We start from the raw sequence: 20,130 nt of genomic DNA on the forward strand, positions 1-20,130 counted from the left end.
TTGTTATGTTGATTGTAAAAAACACTATCATTTTTTCCTCTTTCATTTTTTTCTCGTACCAGTCGTTTACGAGGAAAACGCTGGCTAGTAAATCTCTGAACACCCTACGTATGTAAGGGTGTTCTCACGTTCGGACTCCAACCCTAAATAATAGCGCTCCACTTCGGTGTTTCTTCCAAAATCTGGAGAATTATATTTTTGAAAATACATAGAACATCAATTTACACAAGGAATACAAACAATGATAGCCGTACAACAAATATACAATAACCACGTGGTCGAGTCCTCACCTGGAGAAGCCAAAGAATAAGGTGCTATTCGACAGGTGAGAGCCCGTTTCAGGGCTCCACAGACCTCGGAATAACCTCCTCAAAGTGGAGGTTTTCAAAAAATCTCTGTGTGACACGGATCAACACCTAAAATTTATTGGCACTCGAATCTCACGTGCTCTTACGTGCTACTCAGTTTCTTACCTGTACCCACGCAAAATCCACCGCCAGGTGCCGCGCCATTAAAAACGGCCAGCGCGTATTTGTCTGAAGTGGAGTATATGACTCCTCACTTCACATATATGTATATACTCTTAAAAAACCCTTTTTTTAAGAGACATCTCGTGGTGGGATAAGAACACTACAAATTCAAACCCACTCGCACATTAGTGTTGTTTGATTGACGTCAATATTCAAATTTAGATTGGTACATTACAACAGATTTTCATGACCTTTATATCTAAAAACAAAACAAACCATGGACTTAATAAAATTCAATCTACAATAGCAGGGCTGAGAATAATTTTACTGTACATGAGTATTAATAATATTTTTTAAAATTAAATATTTGCATAACAAATTTCCACAATAATCGAAGCATTCAATGTAATATCTATACCCACCCTATATCTTATGTAGCTTTACCAAATTAAATTAGCATATAAAATATGAAACAATAAGTACGAACATAAATGGATATTAAGTATAACTTTGGCAGGAACGATTGAATGTGATAAATGAATTAAAGAGGATTGTATGCAAAAATGTTTTCTACTGGCATTTCCTCTTTATTCTTATACATATACAGTGCAGTGACCATTTTGTAAAAAAACCTGTTATAAAATGTTTACACGTGCGTATATCATGGTACATGAGTTACAAGGCATATGAAACGCGAGAGGAATGTTTAATATATATGTCGTTCTGCAGAAACTATAAATGTTGCAGTATTCTGTTTGTTTTACTATTGCACAAACTATTGTGTTCCTATCGTGTTCAATGTTTGAACATTATTATCTGAAAAATAATTAGGTAATGTATAAATTGTATTTTATACTAAAATTATAGAAAATTGAATTGTTTTTTAATATTTTTTGACAAAATATCGATAAAAAGGCATAACTGGCTAAGCAGTGTGTAACGACCGCAGCATTAAATTCAATATTAATGCATACTAAACAATGTTTTTTACTTATAAAACAACTTTCTAATTTTGGCCCCCGCAGCCTTTGATAAAAGAGATATGAAGATAACATTTCACCATGAATTCCATTCCAAAATTTGACCATTCATTTCACTATCCATTTTATCTATGTTCTATCAATTTAAGCCGTCTGAAATATGAACAACGGTCAAGTAATACTTCACTGGCTGGTTGATTGGCCCTGTCTTCCTTATCAAGGGTTGTGAGGACTGACATTAGGTTAATAGGCAAAAAACACTATATCAAATACATAAATACTGAAATTGATGGAGAGACCACTATCCTACAGGAATATTTAGTCGACTATATCCTTTACTGTTTCCAAAAAATTCATAGACTTTAATTAATATCTTTGGACATACTCTCTAATTTCTAATAGAGGATATATTTATTTATATTTGTGTTAGAAGGCGCAATTTTTACTAAATATGTGTTTTATTTACAGTACGTATATCTTGTTACTGTGATGTCTTTGTTCGCACTGGCGCGAAATGTGCGTCTGCATGCTCGTTCGCGAAATATTAAAAGGAAAGAATAACAATTATGCTAATTTGCGACATCTAATGGGAGGGAGATCGCGATACTCCAACAATTTGTATTCATGTTTATCAAACTTAACCATACACGTATTTACGTGCTTCATTTTTCCTGGTATAAATGAATTAGATAAATAAATTTCGAATTATTTATATTTTTTTGACAGTTCAACTAGTTAAGATAGGGAGCAAGGAAAAGTAAAGGAGAGGGAGAACGTTTCGTCCAGGACCTGCAATGGACTCGTCAGTAAGGCGTTCTAGCAGGCCCTTCCCTTAGAGGTCCCTGAAATGGGGGGTAGCTGACGTGATTCTAAACAAGATTTCCCTTTGCAAAAATCAGGTTTGAAGCGTCGTTTTTGAGTTATTAACGAAAAACACGGACCAATCAGAGCGCCGGGATTACGCGCGCCGAGAATGGGTGAGACTTATTTTAATAAATTTCTTGTAAATTAGTAGAGACGTCAATACATTTGTTAGATCGAACATTGAAGCTCTTTTTTTTCACAAACACAATAAGTATTTCCTATTAAAAAACGTAAATTCCAAAAGACCAATATTACTGTCGGAAATAAAACAAAAAAATTTCGATATTTAATGTCACATTCCTTGTCGATAACGAATTGCAGTTTTCAATAAATTCCATTTGCATACTTCATGTCAATTACACATAACTAATTCCGATCCTCCTTCATGAGAAATGAATAAATGAACATTACTTTTAATTATTCTGTTCGTTATTTAACTGAGTTTCCATGTAAAGACTTCATATTAGACGTTAAGACAGTTCCGAGGAAAACTCAGTTGATCGCGCTCGCACTCCGGCGACCGGCTCGAAGCTTTCGCTCCAGCTTCTCGGCGCACGTAATCCCGGAGCTCTGATTGGTCCGTGTTTTTCGTTAATAACCCAAAAACGACGCTTCAAACCCGATTTTTGCAAAGGGAAATCTTGCTTAGAATCACGTCAGCTACCCCCCATTTCAGGGACCTACACGAGTTGTGAGGCAGCCTGCATGTATAGTGTTGGCCAGTGGTTAGGTGACCCATAGTTTTTATGGGTTAGAAGTACCTGACCAGAGTGTGCGTCAACGGTGAGAGCTGCAATGAAAAAAATTACAAATTCAAAATACAACCTAATTTCAATAGTAACGTTTCACTTTGACTGTCTTTGTTGTTTTTACAGTTGCAGTTACTGCAGAAAAAATCTGTGATATTCCGAGGGAGACAGGTCCTAAAGTTATCAGAAGATATTTTTTAAGATTCTTTCAATAGTAATGTTTTTTAAGTAAACTGATATTTATTCCATTTATAATTAAATAAGCGAGGCTAAACACATTTAGAATATAACATGATCTTGAAACAAGCTTGAACCAAAAATTTCCAAGAAGTATAATTTAAGAAAAATAAACTACAGAAATACAGTAAATACATTAGCCATATTACTTATTTATTTATTTACTTATTTGTTACTGCAATGTGGGCTCAAATTTAGGATGTATGCAATCTGTTTTCTTGTAAAAGTCAGAAAACAATTATAAAATTATAAAAGTCAATTGCTTACGCAGGAATTTTTATGAATTATATCTTATATACAGTGGTGGCCGTATACTTACGTATGTACACTTACTAGAATTAAATATTATTTCCTCTACACTTATACGTTACACGAGTATACGAAAATCAATTATATTTTTTATAGGTTTACAATATACATAATAAGTTTTCAAAATAGCTTTCTTTAGTTGCTATAATTACAAAGTTTTTCATATTTTTATGACGAAGTGTCAAGTTTTCTGCGGACACATACTTTAGTACACATCGAAACACCTATACTTTCGCATGTTTATTTAACTTATAATTATAATACATTAATATTTCGTATGTAGACCCTTATTTTTTATAACTGCAGCACACCTTCGCGGCATGCATTCGATAAGTCGAACACATCTGCTAGCAGGTATCGAATTTCATCCTGTACAATAGTGTACAATTCATCAATATTTTTGGGTTTCGGCTTTTGTACATGTTTGTCGACATCAATCCACAGCATCTCGATTGGATTCAAATCCGGAGATTGTGCTGGCCAGTTCATTACGCGAATATTATTGTCACTCAAAAATGTTTTGACGACTTTTGCGGAATGTTTTGGATCATTATCCGTGTATCAGAACAACTCAATTTTTCGACGGTGAATACGCACAGTTTATTTCAATTATTATATAACACACGTATTATAATTTAGTCTGCGAGTGACATCAATATTACAATCAAAGCCGAAATACTTGATCCCGCAACGAAAGTCTTTGCAAAATACAAGTAAAGTCCGTAATGACAACAAGTATGTCCCGTAGTGACAAGTTATAAGTGAAGCCTCGTAACAACAAATATAAAGAAAGAAGCGCGTAGCAACAAATATAAGAGAATGAATCGAAGTGAAGTGCGGGCCCGGTGCCCTCGCTTATTTTATACGTTTCACTCCCCTACGACGTCTCCTAGCAACCACCCGATTTCTTCGAAATCTGCCACGTGCCCTCCGTCGACCTTGGCTTCGCGGTCATCCCTCTACGACCGATCCTTGCGATGCCGCCCGCCCTTTGCGGCCGAGCCGCCGCGCCGCCACGCCGCGCGCCGATACCGATGTCGCGCCGGCACTTGCCGGTACCCGCCGTCAAACGGAGCGGTCCGCGCCTTTGTACTCGTTTCTCGAAAATTACGCATCAGGAGACGTCGCCGAGGAGTGCTTTTCTTTTCTGCCGAAGTGCGCACCTGGGTTCGCCGGCATTTCGCGGTGGATCAAATACTTATTAATTGGCATTTTTCTCGGAATTTCAGAGCATGTGCCACGTGCCACTTTTGCCACGTGCCATTGCCACGTGCACCACGCACGTGTACATTTCTTAGAAACATTAATTATCTATCGTCTTCGAGTGCGACCGATCCCGCAGACAGCTAGCCGGAGCGCAGGGCAAGCAAGCTCGCCCTCGCCCGGGTTCTCACCTCTCCCGAGCGGAGTGGCCCTCGGTGTTTTGGTGAGCACCACCACTCCCGGGCGGATTGGTTACCCCCGGTGCTACGATGGTGTTTTTCATGCCGAGACACTCATGGTGTTCGACGAATACGGCCACAGGTTTCCCCGTGCACGTAGGGCTTCGAGGCATGGAAACTCGCCATGCCTGCTGCTTTTGACCAGTCGTCCCCGAAAACCCCGCTAAATTCATTAAATCTTATGTTTATCTTTAAATTCTCATCCCATGCTCTGAAATGCCTCAATTGGCCAGTTCTATCCGTAACAATCCTCCCCCTCGTACAAAATTCATTTAATTTTGTACCTCCTTTATTCCTAGTAGTTTTATTAGTTTTCGTGTCGGACGTATAAAATCACCCGTTCGTGTGCGCACCTCGGCCACTCTGACTTCTTTATCTACACCGGGAAATACTCGTGTAACGGTCCCTTTTCGCCAACTATTTCGCGGTGCTTGTAAATCTACGATCAACACTATATCGCCTACTTCTAAGGGATTTTCCTTTTCGGTCCATTTCTTACGCGGTACGAGCGTAGGTAAATATTCGCGCAACCATCGTTTCCAAAACGCCTCCGCGAAACTCTGCGCTGTTCGCCACTGTTTTCGCAAACATACATTTTGAAGATCATATCTACCTAGCTGAATCTCACCCGAGGACGATCCTATCAGGAAATGATTTGGCGTCAGTGCCTCTTTATCGCGAGGGTCTAACGACACGTGCGTGAGCGGCCGCGAGTTTACCGAATGTTCGGCTTCTGCAAAGAGCGTAGAAAGAACTTCTTCGGAGGGTGCTTGTTCCCTTAAAATCACGTTTAACGCGGTTTTTACCGACCTAATCAAACGTTCCCACGCCCCACCCATATGCGGTGCGTCAGGGGGGTTGAAAACCCACTTCACACGTTTTGACAATGCGTATTCCTCGATCTTAGCTCGGTCCATACTCGCGGTCGCGTCTTTCAGCTCCTTATCCGCGCCCCGAAAGTTCGTCCCATTGTCGCTGTAGACCACCTGCGGTGTGCCTCTTCGCGCCGCGAGTCTTTGTAATGCCATTCTGGCCGAACTAGCACTTAGCGAATGCGCGATCTCTAAGTGGATGGCCCTTGTCGTGAGACACGTAAACAACACTCCCCAACGTTTCTCTCTTCGCCGCCCGATCTTTACCATCAATGGTCCGAAGTAGTCGACCCCACAGTGTGTAAAGGGTCTCTGCCGAAAAGCTACACGCCCGATCGGTAGCGCGGACATCAGCGGGTTCTGTGGCCTGCCTCGCCGTATACGACATACGATACACCTACTTATGAGCGAACGTAAAACGCGTCGCAGACCGATTATATGGTATTTTTGCCTTAATTCGTTGACTACCGCGTCGCTACTCGCGTGATAGAACTTCCGATGATATTCTGCAATTAGTAACTTTGTCGCGGGGTGTCGACCCTCAAGTATGATTGGTCGGTTGTCAAAGCCCTCAAGTCCCGTTGCCGTTACGCGCCCGTTCGCCCTCAAAATTCCCTGTTCGTCTACGTATGGATTTAAAACCGGCGATTTTACTTCCCTTGTTGATATTACGGCCGTTTCTCAACGCAACTATCTCAGCTCCGAAATATTCTTCCTGGATAACGCGGTACCAATATTGTTCCCCTATCTGAACTATTTCCAACGGTTCTTTCACGGTGTTCTTCCCCTTCCAACGACCGACGATCGCGTGTACTCGTCGCGCGATGACGAGAAGACCGCGCCAACCCATCAATCTTATCGGTAGCGAAAATTCTGCTTTTACCGTCGCCGCCACGTAGACGCACGCTTTCCGCTGCTCCAATCCGTCGATTGTCGCCTTCTCTTTCGCGGTCAACGTTTTTTCTATCGGCCATTCGGATTCCGGACGTCGCAAAAATTCCGGGCCTTCAAACCATCGCGGGCTTATAAATTCGGAGCTATTTTCGAAGCGCGTCGCGTCGTCCGCGGGATTCTGACCGGTCGGAACCCATCGCCACTCCGTCGTCCGCGTGTTTTCCCCGATCTCTCCTAAACGGTTCGCTACGAACACCTGACGCGTTCGCGGCTCCGATCTGATCCACGAAATCACGGTAGTCGAATCTGACCAAAAACTCGTCTACTAATTTTAATGTCTAGCTCCTTTTCTACGAACGTCGCGAGTCTTGTCCCCATCAGGGCCGCCTGTAACTCTAATCGCGGTATTGTCAACGGTTTTAACGGCGCGACTCTACTTTTGGCCATGATCAAGGAAACGTGCGCGGATTCAGACTCATTTTCGTTTTCGAACCGCAGATAGGCTACCGCCGCGTAAGCCGTTAAGCTCGCGTCGCAAAACACGTGGAGTTGCGCTTCTGACTCCCGCGATTCCGTTACCCCGTAGCACCTCGGCATCCGGCATTCTTTTACCCTGTCTATCATGGACACCCACTTGCGCCAACGGACAAAATCTTCCTCCCGTAGTGGGTCGTCCCAATTTATACCGCTTCGCCATATTTCCTGCATGATGATTTTTGACTTTAACGTGAACGGCGCGAGGATACCGAGCGGATCGAAAACCGACATGATAACGCGTAAGAACTCTCGTTTGGTGGGCTTCTTTTCGCCTAGCAGGATCTCTTTTGGTATGTTCTTTAACTCGACATTGAATTTGAGTTCGTCAGTCTGTGTGTCCCAGAAAAGACCGAGGACCCTCTCTCCCCCTCGGTCGCCTAACCGCATGTCGCCTTGCTCTAACCGTTGCCCGTGATCGACGGAATTTTGCAAAACCTCTGCCTTGTTGCTCGCCCAACCATGCATGGCGAAATTCGCTCGCGCGTTTATCGCGATTACATCCCGAACGAGCTCTGCCGCTTCGCGCACGGTTCTTCGACTCGATAAGAAATCGTCCATATAGCTATCATTAATACTACTTCTAACTGCCTCCGGGTGAGCTTCATTACAGTCTTTCGCATTTTTATCTTTGACGTAGATCGCGCTACACGGGGATGATTTGGCGCCGAAGATTAACGTCGACATCTCGTAAATGTCCGGTTCTCTATTCCTGTCTTTTCCTCGCCATAGGAATCTCTGCGCACCACGATCGCTTTCCCGAATTTGCACGCGTAGGAACATGTCTGAAATGTCCGCCTTCACCGCGACCGCGTATTGTCTAAACCGAATTAATATTCCCGGCAATGATTTTAATAGGTCCGGACCTGACATCAGCTGGTCGTTTAAACTTATTCCTCCGGTTTTTGCCGCGGCATCGAAAACTAATCGAACTTTATTTGGCTTGTTCACGTTTCGCACTCCGAAGTGCGGTAGATACCACGTCCTAGCCCTCTCTAACGTGTTCTCAACCCTTTGAGCGTAACCCTGGTCTAGAAAGCGCTGCATTTCCTGGTAATATAAACGTGCATATTCGGGATCGCGATCTAACCTTCGCTCTAATAATTCTACCCTTTTCCGCGCAGTAGACAAACCGTTCGTGCTCGGCGCGTGATCGTTCTTCCATAAGAGGCCCGTTTCCCAGATTTTTCCCTTACGCGAACTAGTTTCCTCTAGTATCCGCAACGCGCGATCCTGCTCGCCTTTACACGCGACGCTATCCTTTATTCCGGTATATTCTAGCGCGAAATAACCCTTTACTAAGTCGTCTAAAGAAGTCAGAGCCTCCCCTGTACATTGGTATTCGCTTACCTCTATTTTGTATACCGCTCGTGAGGAGCATTCCGCGGACCCATGTACGGTCCAGCCAAGACGGGAGCGCGAAACCGCCAAATCTGTACCTATTATCTCGCGCAGTTCCCGTGTTACGATTAGGTCCCAATTGTCTTGACCGATTAATAATTCTACTCGTGCTCCGTGGTACGGTCGGATCTCCACGTCTTTGGCGGCACCGTGTACCCGCGCAATAATGTCCCGGCTGATCGACTGTGTGGGAAACTTCAGATTTTTGACGGTTATCGCTCCGCGGATCCGGTGCGTGCCGAAGATCCCCTCTACGTCAAAATCTACTTTTTTGTTGTTCTCTAATCGAATTTCTCCCTCGCCTATTCCTTTTATAGACACGTCTATTCGCGAACCCTTTACCCCTAGGTCTCGCGCCAGCCTATCGTCTATCAAGGTGACCGTGGAACCCTCGTCTAGTAACGCGAATGTATCTATTGTTCGCTTCGGCCCACCCGCGCGTACCGCTATAATTTTCAGCAATACGCTTTGCCCGTCTAGTCAGCTATCTATGGAACCGCGATTTTCCCCCGACCTGTTGTCGCTCGCGACGTATGCCCTGCTCGACGCACTCTCTCCCCCGGATACCGCCCCGCGCTGAGCCTCATTTTCCGCACTATTTGCGTCGACATATTTATGCAACAGGATGTGATGCTGCCTCTTGCAGACCTTACACATCTCACTCTTGCAATCGTTTCTTGAATGACCGGGCCTCAAGCACCCGAAGCATAGGTTGTACTTTTTCACGAGATCCCAGCGCTTATTCACGGGCTCACGGGCAAAGAAGAGGCATTTCGGCGACGGGTGATTATCCTTTTTGCAAAACGCGCATTTACGAGTTTCCGTCGCGTTTGTTTCTACACGCCTATCTCGCCGTTCCGCTACGCATACCACGGCCGTTTTCGTCGACGGCCGCCGCGATCCACCGAACGCGCCGCGATCCACCCTTTGCGTCGACCGTTCCGTCGTGAAATCGATATCAAAAATCCCGGCTTCCGTAGCTAATTCGGCTTCCGCGTATATGAAATCCGCGAGTTTCTCGAGTTCCGATTTCTCTTCTCTAACGCTTACGGCGTACCGGTTATATGCATATCGCAATGCTATCGGTATCTTATGTCCCACGGATTTTACTAGTTCGGGGCTGTGCAGGTACCCTAATAACCTAAACGTTTTAAACGCTACCACTGCACTGCGTAACTTCGTCGCGAATTGTACGAGCGAAATTCTCCCCGAATCTATCTCCGGTAATGTCTTTAACTCCGCGACGATCTTCTCGGCAGCGGCCCGTTTATTCCCGAAATGTAATTCTAAGGTCTTTATTATTGTGTCCGCGTCGCGGCTACTCGCGAGCAAAGTTTTAACCACGTCGCGTGCCTCGCCCTTTAGGGCATCGAACAATCGTGCAATGTTTTCGCGGTCCGAGTATCCGCCCGATTCGGATGGCGATATATATGCCTCCTTAAAGTGTAGCCACTCTAAGGGATCACCGGAGAAGCTAGGTAACGCTTTCGCGGTTGTGAGACGATTTACTAATCGCGAACTTCCTTCCCCTGCGAGCGACGCTTCACGTACCGCCGCCAACGTACGTTCGATAGCCGCGGATAGTCGATCAGCCGGGTCAATAAAGGATTGCTCACTCACGTTTCGCTGACGCCTTACTGGTAACGCGGTGCTGTTGCTCCATGGCTGATGCGTTGCCCTGTCGTCCTCGCTGCCCTGGATTTCCTCCGCCTCGTCGGAGAAGTCCGTGTCCTCGTCGGCTGCGGGTGGGATGCTCGCCTCCGTGGGTCGCCGCTGCCATCCTGCTCCGTGACCGCTGCCTCCTGGCAGCTCCTGCTGCCGCTGGTTCCCAGTGGTCCTTGTTGCCCGACGCCCCTGTCGGATGACAGGTAGGATGGGAGACGGTGCCCTGGAAGGCCCCGCAGAATCTTTGTCCTCCATGGTTGCCGGTCCTGGTCCTGGATCTGCCAATGCTCTCGTCTTCGCTGGTCTGCCCCGCTTGGCCGCTGGCTGCTTCCCTGACTGCTGGGCTGCTGCTCGTTTTCCTCGTACCATTGTCTCGAGTAAAGTCCACTTTGTGTGTCACTCGCACTTCCACACAAGTCACGATATCGCGTCAAACACCGTCTGTCCGGTCAAAGTGTCCCGGGTTTCGGCACCAAAAATTGTATCAGAACAACTCAATTTTTCGACGGTGAATACGCACAGTTTATTTCAATTATTATATAACACACGTATTATAATTTAGTCTGCGAGTGACATCAATATTACAATCAAAGCCGAAATACTTGATCCCGCAACGAAAGTCTTTGCAAAATACAAGTAAAGTCCGTAATGACAACAAGTATGTCCCGTAGTGACAAGTTATAAGTGAAGCCTCGTAACAACAAATATAAAGAAAGAAGCGCGTAGCAACAAATATAAGAGAATGAATCGAAGTGAAGTGCGGGCCCGGTGCCCTCGCTTATTTTATACGTTTCACTCCCCTACGACGTCTCCTAGCAACCACCCGATTTCTTCGAAATCTGCCACGTGCCCTCCGTCGACCTTGGCTTCGCGGTCATCCCTCTACGACCGATCCTTGCGATGCCGCCCGCCCTTTGCGGCCGAGCCGCCGCGCCGCCACGCCGCGCGCCGATACCGATGTCGCGCCGGCACTTGCCGGTACCCGCCGTCAAACGGAGCGGTCCGCGCCTTTGTACTCGTTTCTCGAAAATTACGCATCAGGAGACGTCGCCGAGGAGTGCTTTTCTTTTCTGCCGAAGTGCGCACCTGGGTTCGCCGGCATTTCGCGGTGGATCAAATACTTATTAATTGGCATTTTTCTCGGAATTTCAGAGCATGTGCCACGTGCCACTTTTGCCACGTGCCATTGCCACGTGCACCACGCACGTGTACATTTCTTAGAAACATTAATTATCTATCGTCTTCGAGTGCGACCGATCCCGCAGACAGCTAGCCGGAGCGCAGGGCAAGCAAGCTCGCCCTCGCCCGGGTTCTCACCTCTCCCGAGCGGAGTGGCCCTCGGTGTTTTGGTGAGCACCACCACTCCCGGGCGGATTGGTTACCCCCGGTGCTACGATGGTGTTTTTCATGCCGAGACACTCATGGTGTTCGACGAATACGGCCACAGGTTTCCCCGTGCACGTAGGGCTTCGAGGCATGGAAACTCGCCATGCCTGCTGCTTTTGACCAGTCGTCCCCGAAAACCCCGCTAAATTCATTAAATCTTATGTTTATCTTTAAATTCTCATCCCATGCTCTGAAATGCCTCAATTGGCCAGTTCTATCCGTAACAATCCGCTTGGTAGACCCATTTCTGTGGCATGTATTCTTCGGTGAATGGTAGTAATACGTTTTTTACAATATCCAAATATGCGTATCTGTCCATGATTCCAGTTATGCGATGAATAGGACCAGTACCTCTTACTGCCATAGCTCCCCAAACGAGTACCGACCCACCACCACCTTTTACAGTCGGTTTAATACAATTTTTATGAAATTCTTCTCCTTTGCGACGTCTCACGTATACTTTGCCATCAGATCCAAATCGATTAAATTTCGATTCATTTGTAAAAATTACTCTGGACCACTGCTGAGGTATCCAGTTTAAATGGTCTTTCGCAAAAGCAATCCTAGCCCGACGATTTTTTTCTAAAATGAGCGGTTTCTTTCTGGCAACGCGTCCGTATAGTTGAAACTCATTAAGTCTTCGCTGGACAGTTCTAACACTTATTTTTTTATGGAGATCTGCTGCTATTTCTTTGTGGATGGCAACTGCAGTTTTGAATGTGTCCGCTCCAGATAATCGGTGAATCTTGCGATCTGCTCTTTGATCAGTTTTTCGAGGTCTCGCTTTACGAGGAACGTTGTCTGGTGTTCCATGAAGGGTAATATGTTGTATTGCTTGATGGCAACCCATAACGGAAATCTCTAATTTCTCGGAAATCTTTCGGTACGACATTCCATCCTTCCGAAGCTGTTGCACTAATCGCCGTTGTTCTGGCGTGATATTTTCTCCTTTACTCATTGCAGCACTATTATAATACGTCTAACTGCAAACACTGCCCACTAAATATTGGTAAATATTGTTTACGATTGGCGTAGCTGTGCGAAACAAAAGCGTACGTAAGTAGTTGTCCGTTGCAAAACCGACAGAACAAAAGAAAACATTTTGCGAAGTACTCATTTTTTTAAAATAAGCCAAAGTTCTACTGCAAATACGAACATCAGGGCTCAAGATTCTTAGAAATTAATTGTTCATACCACTATTTGAGCTTTGTAGAAATATATCAGATTTTAAAGTTAAAATAAGAGGTGTACGTAAGTATATGGCCGCCACTGTATACAGGGTGTCCCGTAACTAGTGTTACTCCCTGAAAGGGGTGGTAGAGGACGTCATTCTGAACAAGATTTTTCTTTGCGAAAATGGGGTTTGAAGTTTCGTTTTAGATTATTAAAGAAAAAGACGGACCAAATAGAGCGCGAGGATTTTGCGCGCTCAGACGCGAGAGTGACAGTGTATCAGAACAAACTCAATTTTTATGACAGTGAAAACGCACAATTTATTTCGATTATCGTATAACAAACGTATTATAATTTAGTCCGATAGCGAGTGATAGACAAAGCAATTTGACGATTTACGATATTAAATCAAGTCCGTATTACAATTAAGTAACGAAATAGTTGATCAAGCTATGAAAGTCTTTGCACAATGTCAAAATGTGAAGTCCGCAACGACAAATACGAAGTAAACGCGTAATGACGAATACGAAGTAAATCCCGTAGTGACAAAATATAAAGTGAAGTGCGGGCCCTGGTGCCCTTGCTTATTTTATATGTTTCACTCCCCTTCGACGTCTCCTAGCAACCACCCGATTTCTTCGAAATCTGCCACGTGCTCTACGTCGACCTTGGCTTCGCGGTCATCCCTCTACGACCGGACCGCCGAACCTCGTGATGCCGCCCGCCCTTTGCGGCCGAGCCGCCGCGCCGCCACGTCGCGTGCCGATACCGATGTCGCGCCGGCACTTGCCGGTACTCGCCATCAAACGGAGCGGTCCGCACCTTTGTACGCGTTTCTGGAAAATTACGCATCAGGAGACGCCGCCGAGGAGTGTCTCTCTTTTTTGCCGAAGTGCGCACCAGGGTTCGCCGGCATTTCGCGGTGGATCAAATACTTATTAATTGGCGTTTTACTTGGAATTTCAGAGCATGTGCCACGTGCCACTTTTGCCACGCGCCATTTGCCACGTGCACCACGCACGTGTACATTTCTTAGAAAAATTAATTATTTATCGTTTTCGAGTGCGACCGATCCCGCAGACAGCTAGCCGAAGCGCGGGGCAAGCAAGCTCGCCCCCGCCCGGGTTCTCACCTCTCCCGAGCGGAGTGGCCCTCGGTGTTTTGGTGAGCACCACCTCTCCAGGGCGGATTGGTTACCCCCGGTGCTACGATGGTGTTTTTCATGCCGAGACACTCATGGTGTTCGACGAATACGGCCACAGGTTTCCCCGTGCACGTAGGGCTTCGAGATATGGAAACTCGCCATGCCTGCTGTTTTTGACCAGTCGCCCCCGAAAACCCCGCTAAATTTGTTATATCTTTTCTATACTTTTAAATTCTCATTTCTGCTCTGAAATGCCTCGTTTGGTTAGTTCTATCCGTAACAGACAGCTTCGAAAATGACGGTCGATCGTGATCGTGAACAAACGTATCGATACCACGTCGCGTCGGTAAAACGTCGGTATAACAGGAAGCTATTAGGTGAAAGTTACATCAAATAATGAATTAAGAAGTTAAGAATAATATTAAGTTCTTCGTAATTCGTAAATGAGAGATAAACCAATTAGTTGTTGTTTACCCAGACCAAGTATATTGTATTTATTTTATGCTCTCGAAAAGAAAAGAAATAAATTCACGAAAATTAATCGTGTCAATCATTCTAATGAAGCAAACGAATAAATTCACGTTTCAAAACGAATGAGTACCTTGTCTATGAAATGGAATAAAACTGGAATGGAATATCTAATGCAGTACCTCATTGAAATGAAATAAATTAATTGCTGCATACATTTAATTTTAAAAATACAAAAACATCTTAAATAAAACTTACTCATTAATTCATGAAGAAACTAGCTTCGATAAAAAATATTTGTGTCACAGGGTAGATCCACCGATCAGAGTATCAACAGCTGATGTCCTGGCAGGATCAATGAACTCTCAATTTATTTCACTGTCTCTTTCTAATAATTGCACAACATAAGCACGACCGGTAAACGGACCGAATGAAAACGCGTAAACGATTATTCATAGATATGTATGTTTAATGATACGCTATATTCCCATTATAAAGTATCCGAATTGAGGAATCGAAATTATATTACATATTTTATTAGCAGACATTGTTAGACTGGTCACGGTTCGCGATTTCGTTCTCGATTGCGAGGCATATGTCGCGAACGGCTGCCATGCAACGATGATCTGTTGAACGACCGCGGCGTCGATCGACAGTCGTCGTTTATTGTCGAAAGAAACGTGTCGAAATAAAATGTATCATTGGTTTTAACCGAAAATTCTGTTTTCTTGCTTTCAAGATAATGTAGTGTAAATTATTTATGAATATTCGTTCACGTGTTTTCATTCGTCCTATTTACGTGTCGGACTAACACTGAAAATTAATGAAAATTAGTATAAAGTGACAGAGAAAAGTGATAATAAAAACTAATAATGAAAGATAACAGTGAAGTTACTTGAGCGTTTTTTGAGAGTTTCTGTATGGTGATTTATTTATGCTATCAGTAAGAATCGGTGGATCGACCCGGTAATAAAGACACATTTTCATCGTGATTATTTACGGTTCAATGGGTGAGTTACATTTAAATTTGTTAATTATTCAAATTCAAATTTTTATTTGTTGAATGGAAAGGTTATTTCATTTTTAAAAATAAGAATTTGTTGTTTTTTCATCATCACAATATCTAACGAGAATAATTTTCCACATTTTATCTATTATTTCTTTGCGATAACAAATAAATGTATCAAATAAATTCGACTTATTCGGATTACGTTAGTAAGGACTAATTTCTTTATTTCTTATGCATTATTAAATGATAATTCAATAATAATTCAAATTTTTTCATTCGTTTTTCAATGTAACTTTCATCTAACAGCTTTCTATCATACCGACGCTATACCGACGTGGTATCGATACGCTTGTTCACGATCACGATCGACCGTCATTTTCGAAGCTGCCGCTCTCGCGTCTGAGCGCGCGAAATCCTCGCGCTCTGATTGGTCCGTGTTTTTCCTTAATAATTCGAAAACGAAGCTTCAAACCCCATTTTCGCAAAAGAAAATCTTGTTCAGAATGACGTCCTCTACCACCCCTTTCAGGGAGCAACACTAGTTACGGGACACCCTGTAGTATTATGTATTGGTGGGTGATATTTCCTTAATCCTTTAGCTTACAATGACGCCTCAGAGGCGTCCTAAGTCTATCGAGCCAAACATGAATAAGACGCCTCAGAGTTGTCGTAAGTCTATCGGGTGAAACATAAACAAGACATTTCTGAAACTTGCAACAATAAATCTTTTTTTTTTGTTTAATAATCAACTAATCGTAATTATTTATCAAACATCTTGCAAAGTTAATTGTACCGCGCACGTGTATATGCAAATCATAGGAAGTTTGCGATTTGTACAGTTTCGAACGCTGAGCCAAGCTGTGTATGTCCCTGCGCGCGACCGACCTTATTGTCGCTTTTGGCCCGCACAGTTGGAAATTAAATCGTAAGGCAAAGGGTTAATACAGTGGATATTCTATATAAGCAAATCTTTCGGGAGTGAAGTTGTGCTTATATCGTACAGGTCCTACATTGATTGATGTCTTGCCGAACGTAGAAAAGGACAGAAGAGAAAAATATCACGGTCGCCGTTTGCGTATATCGTAAAGGTGCTACATTTCGAGCGATGGAGACCGAACGTAAACAAACAGTGACCTACTAGAAGGACACTTCTAATGCAAAAATAAAACTTTTTTATTTTTTATTTTTTTTTTGTTTAAATTTTTTCCATCATATTTGTAACATTTTTCTCATTAAAATGAGACCAAACACGACATACTTCGGGACATATTTACTTGTAATTTCAAGTGTTACGCGTACATCGATGATTTTACTCTAATAAGATATTGGAAGTAAATATAACTCAAATTACGTCATGTTTGGTCTCATTTTAATCAGAAAAATGTCGCGAATATGATGGAGAAAGTTATATAAAGAAATGGATGGAAAATAAAAAAATTAGCAATGCTCAAGTATTGCAAACAATCGAACAGACTTTTGATCTTTGCCGACTGCCACGATCGTAGCGTCTCTTTCTTTTTGACTCGCTATCCTCTTCGACGTGAGAAACTTTTATCGTCAATTAAACCAGTAAATATAGTCTAAATTATGTCGTGTTTGGTCTCATTTTAATCGGAAAAATGTCAAGAATTAATTGGTAAAAATTTGATAACGAAAAAGTCAAAAATAAAAAATTTTTATATTTGCATTGGTATTGTCTCACGGATACACTAATACCCGGGTCACGTTACATTTCCCGGCGAGCGAACCTCGGGCGTCTCGAGGGGTCTTCCCCCCAGTGGTGGGGATAACATTTGTGCTTATATCGGGAAGGACATTTTTGCTTATATGGAATGAACACTGTAGTTTCTTAACACTTTCACGACCGGTGACACCAACGTGGTGTCATGGGTAAGCCAGTCGTTGTCTACCGGTGACACTTATGTGATGTCATTGAGAGGCCAGTCGTTATTGGCCAGCGACTCCCACGTGGTACCATTGATAGGGCGCGCGTTATTTGCCGATGACTCCCACGTGGTACCCGCCATTGGCAAGCCATTTGCAATGCTTTTTAGAGCGTCAGTTGTTTAACATTTTGATTGTTACATAGTTTATCTCGAAGCGCTTCGTACTTTGCTTATTGATAAACAACAAGATATGTTGTTTCTAAAAGTGTCACACTGATACGATAAAATAATTTCTGGACAAATATACAGTAAGACATTAGTAAACGATCGAAGGTCTGTTTTCAGAGCGTCACATTGTAGTTCTTTATATAATTTCAATAACATTGTAAAAATATTCCCTAAAAATGGATTACGAAGGAGAGAATACCATAGCAGATAATTATGCTGGTGTGCTTGAAGATTGTCATTCAGAAGAGACAAGCGAAAGTGAAGAATCTGTAGATTCGGATATTATTACTGCGGTGCGAAAAAGACGACGGGTCATGCCTTTACCGAGTTTGTGTGAAGAAAGCGACAGAGAAATGGATTTAGACTGGACAGAATTTGATAAAATTATAGATAATAATGAAGCATTTAGAGGCACTTCGGGTCTTACTGTGTTTCCAACAAATAAAAGTGCAGTAGACGAATTTGTAGATATGTTTATTGGAGATGATTTATTTAATTTTATTGCCGCGGAATCAAATAGATACCACGAACAGAATTGTGGCAAGTATAAAGCGCAAAAAAAAGTTTTAAATGGTCCGATGTAACAGTAGCAGAGCTCAAAAAATGGTTCGCACTAATAATTATAATGGAAATTGTAAAAAAATCAAGACTAGATTACTGGTCCACAAATCCACTGATGGAGACACCAATATTTTCGAAAACAATGAGTCGTAACAGATTCAGACAAATATTGACGTTTATTCATTTTGCAAATAATGCTAACATGCCTGACGATGGTAACCGACTCTTCAAAGTTCAGTAACTAATTAATTATTTCTCCAAAAAATTTGAAGAAAATTTCAATGTTTCGCAAAATATTTGTATTGACGAAGGTATGATACCGTGGCGCGGGAGGTTTAGCTTTAAAACTTATAATCCATCTAAAATTACGAAATACGGTATCCTTGTCCGAATGCTATGCGATTCTGCTAGTGGATATATTTCGACTTTCAAACTTTATTCTGGCGTTGGGAAAACTTTAAATACCACGATAATGGAATTTTTGAGACATTCTTTTGGAAAGTGGCATCATCTCTATATGGATAATCTATACAATAGTGTTGCCTCGCAAAAGAATAATAAAGCTTCATCGAGGACTACCAGATTCATTAAAAACTGTAAAATTAAAAAGATCGGAATCTTTGTTCAAACGACAAGGGGAAATGCTTTTGCAATTGTGGAAAACCATGAAAAACAGAGTTGTTCGAATGATATCGACAATTCACAATGCAGAATTTGTTAACACTGGAAAGATTTGTAGAAAAACTGGTCGACCGATTCAAAAACCCAGATGTATTTTTGATTATAATCAGCATATGAAAGGAGTGGATCGAGCTGATCAATATTTAAGTTATTATTCCATATTCAGAAAGACACTAAAGTGGTCTAAAAAAGTTGCATTATATCTTTTTAATCGTAGTTTATTTAACGCGTTTAAAGTATATGGACATATGTAAGACGAGGTAGAAAAATGCTTGAAACGCTAACTGAGTTCGGTTTCAAAATACTATATATTTTAAATATATGCCGAATCCGTGGGCGAAATAGCGTCCTCAAGAGAAGGATGCCTTTCCAAGGTCTGCAGACGAACGCCTTTTCCAAAGGTCTCTAAACGAATGCCCTCTTCCCGTTCCGCGAGGTTTCCTAGTCCCCGCGAAACTTGAGGCCCTAGGGTTGTTTTATGGCCCGGACGTCAGGCCTCTACCCCGCGATGGTCGTCGTAGGACGGCCATGTGCCCGTCGTCCCTGCTTTGTTAGGGTGAGTCACTGGGATTTTCTAACACATATAAACGTAAATTGTGGTAAAACCCTGGCATTTCACGAAATCCTTCTGCAGACAGCAAGGTATTGGATACAAGACAACGATACTGAAGAGAATTTTGAAAGTCCTACAACATCGACTCATCATCATCATAATCCACTTCGCAGACTTTCTGGAAGTTTAAAACACCATCAATTGATTCCAATTTCACCAGCTAATAAACGTAAAAGAAGAAGATGTCACGTATGCTATTCAGATTACAAGAGAAAGACCACAAGTTTGACGTGTAAAACTTGCAAAGCTGCGTTGCACTTGGGAAACTGTTTTGCTACTTACCACCAAAAAAAAAAAATATTAAATATAAATGCGGAATTTAGTTACAATAGAATTATTTTATTTTTCATAAAAAATATATTATAATTAAACCATAATATATTGTAAAGCTTTTTTTTAATAACCCCGATAAATCACGTTTATATATGTACTAAGCTAGTGAGGAGAGGTCGATTATATCATAAAAAAGCATTAATGTAAAATTCTTTTATATTAATTCTTCAAAAATACTGCCGGCTGGGGACGGTTCACTGCGCAAACGTGCGGTCGTGAAAGTGTTAACAA

At 42.7% G+C, this 20,130-nt stretch overlaps 2 protein-coding genes across 2 annotated transcripts; both read right to left on the minus strand.

Annotated features, from left to right (window-relative positions):
• Positions 1 to 5,323: 5,323 nt before the first annotated feature.
• LOC143265687 (uncharacterized) lies at positions 5,324 to 6,079 on the minus strand. The gene has a single exon (XM_076539243.1). The coding sequence runs from the start codon at positions 6,077 to 6,079 to the stop codon at positions 5,324 to 5,326; it is 756 nt and encodes a 251-aa protein (XP_076395358.1).
• Positions 6,080 to 7,108: 1,029 nt separating this feature from the next.
• LOC143265688 (uncharacterized) lies at positions 7,109 to 10,786 on the minus strand. Its single transcript, XM_076539244.1, has 2 exons — positions 9,304 to 10,786; positions 7,109 to 9,198 (listed from the first exon to the last, which is right to left on the minus strand). Exons 1-2 carry the CDS (start codon positions 10,784 to 10,786, stop codon positions 7,109 to 7,111), a joined length of 3,573 nt encoding a protein of 1,190 aa, XP_076395359.1.
• Positions 10,787 to 20,130: the final 9,344 nt, after the last annotated feature.

This window comes from Megachile rotundata, chromosome 13 (genome assembly GCF_050947335.1).
Source record: "Megachile rotundata isolate GNS110a chromosome 13, iyMegRotu1, whole genome shotgun sequence".
Taxonomy (NCBI): domain Eukaryota; kingdom Metazoa; phylum Arthropoda; class Insecta; order Hymenoptera; family Megachilidae; genus Megachile; species Megachile rotundata.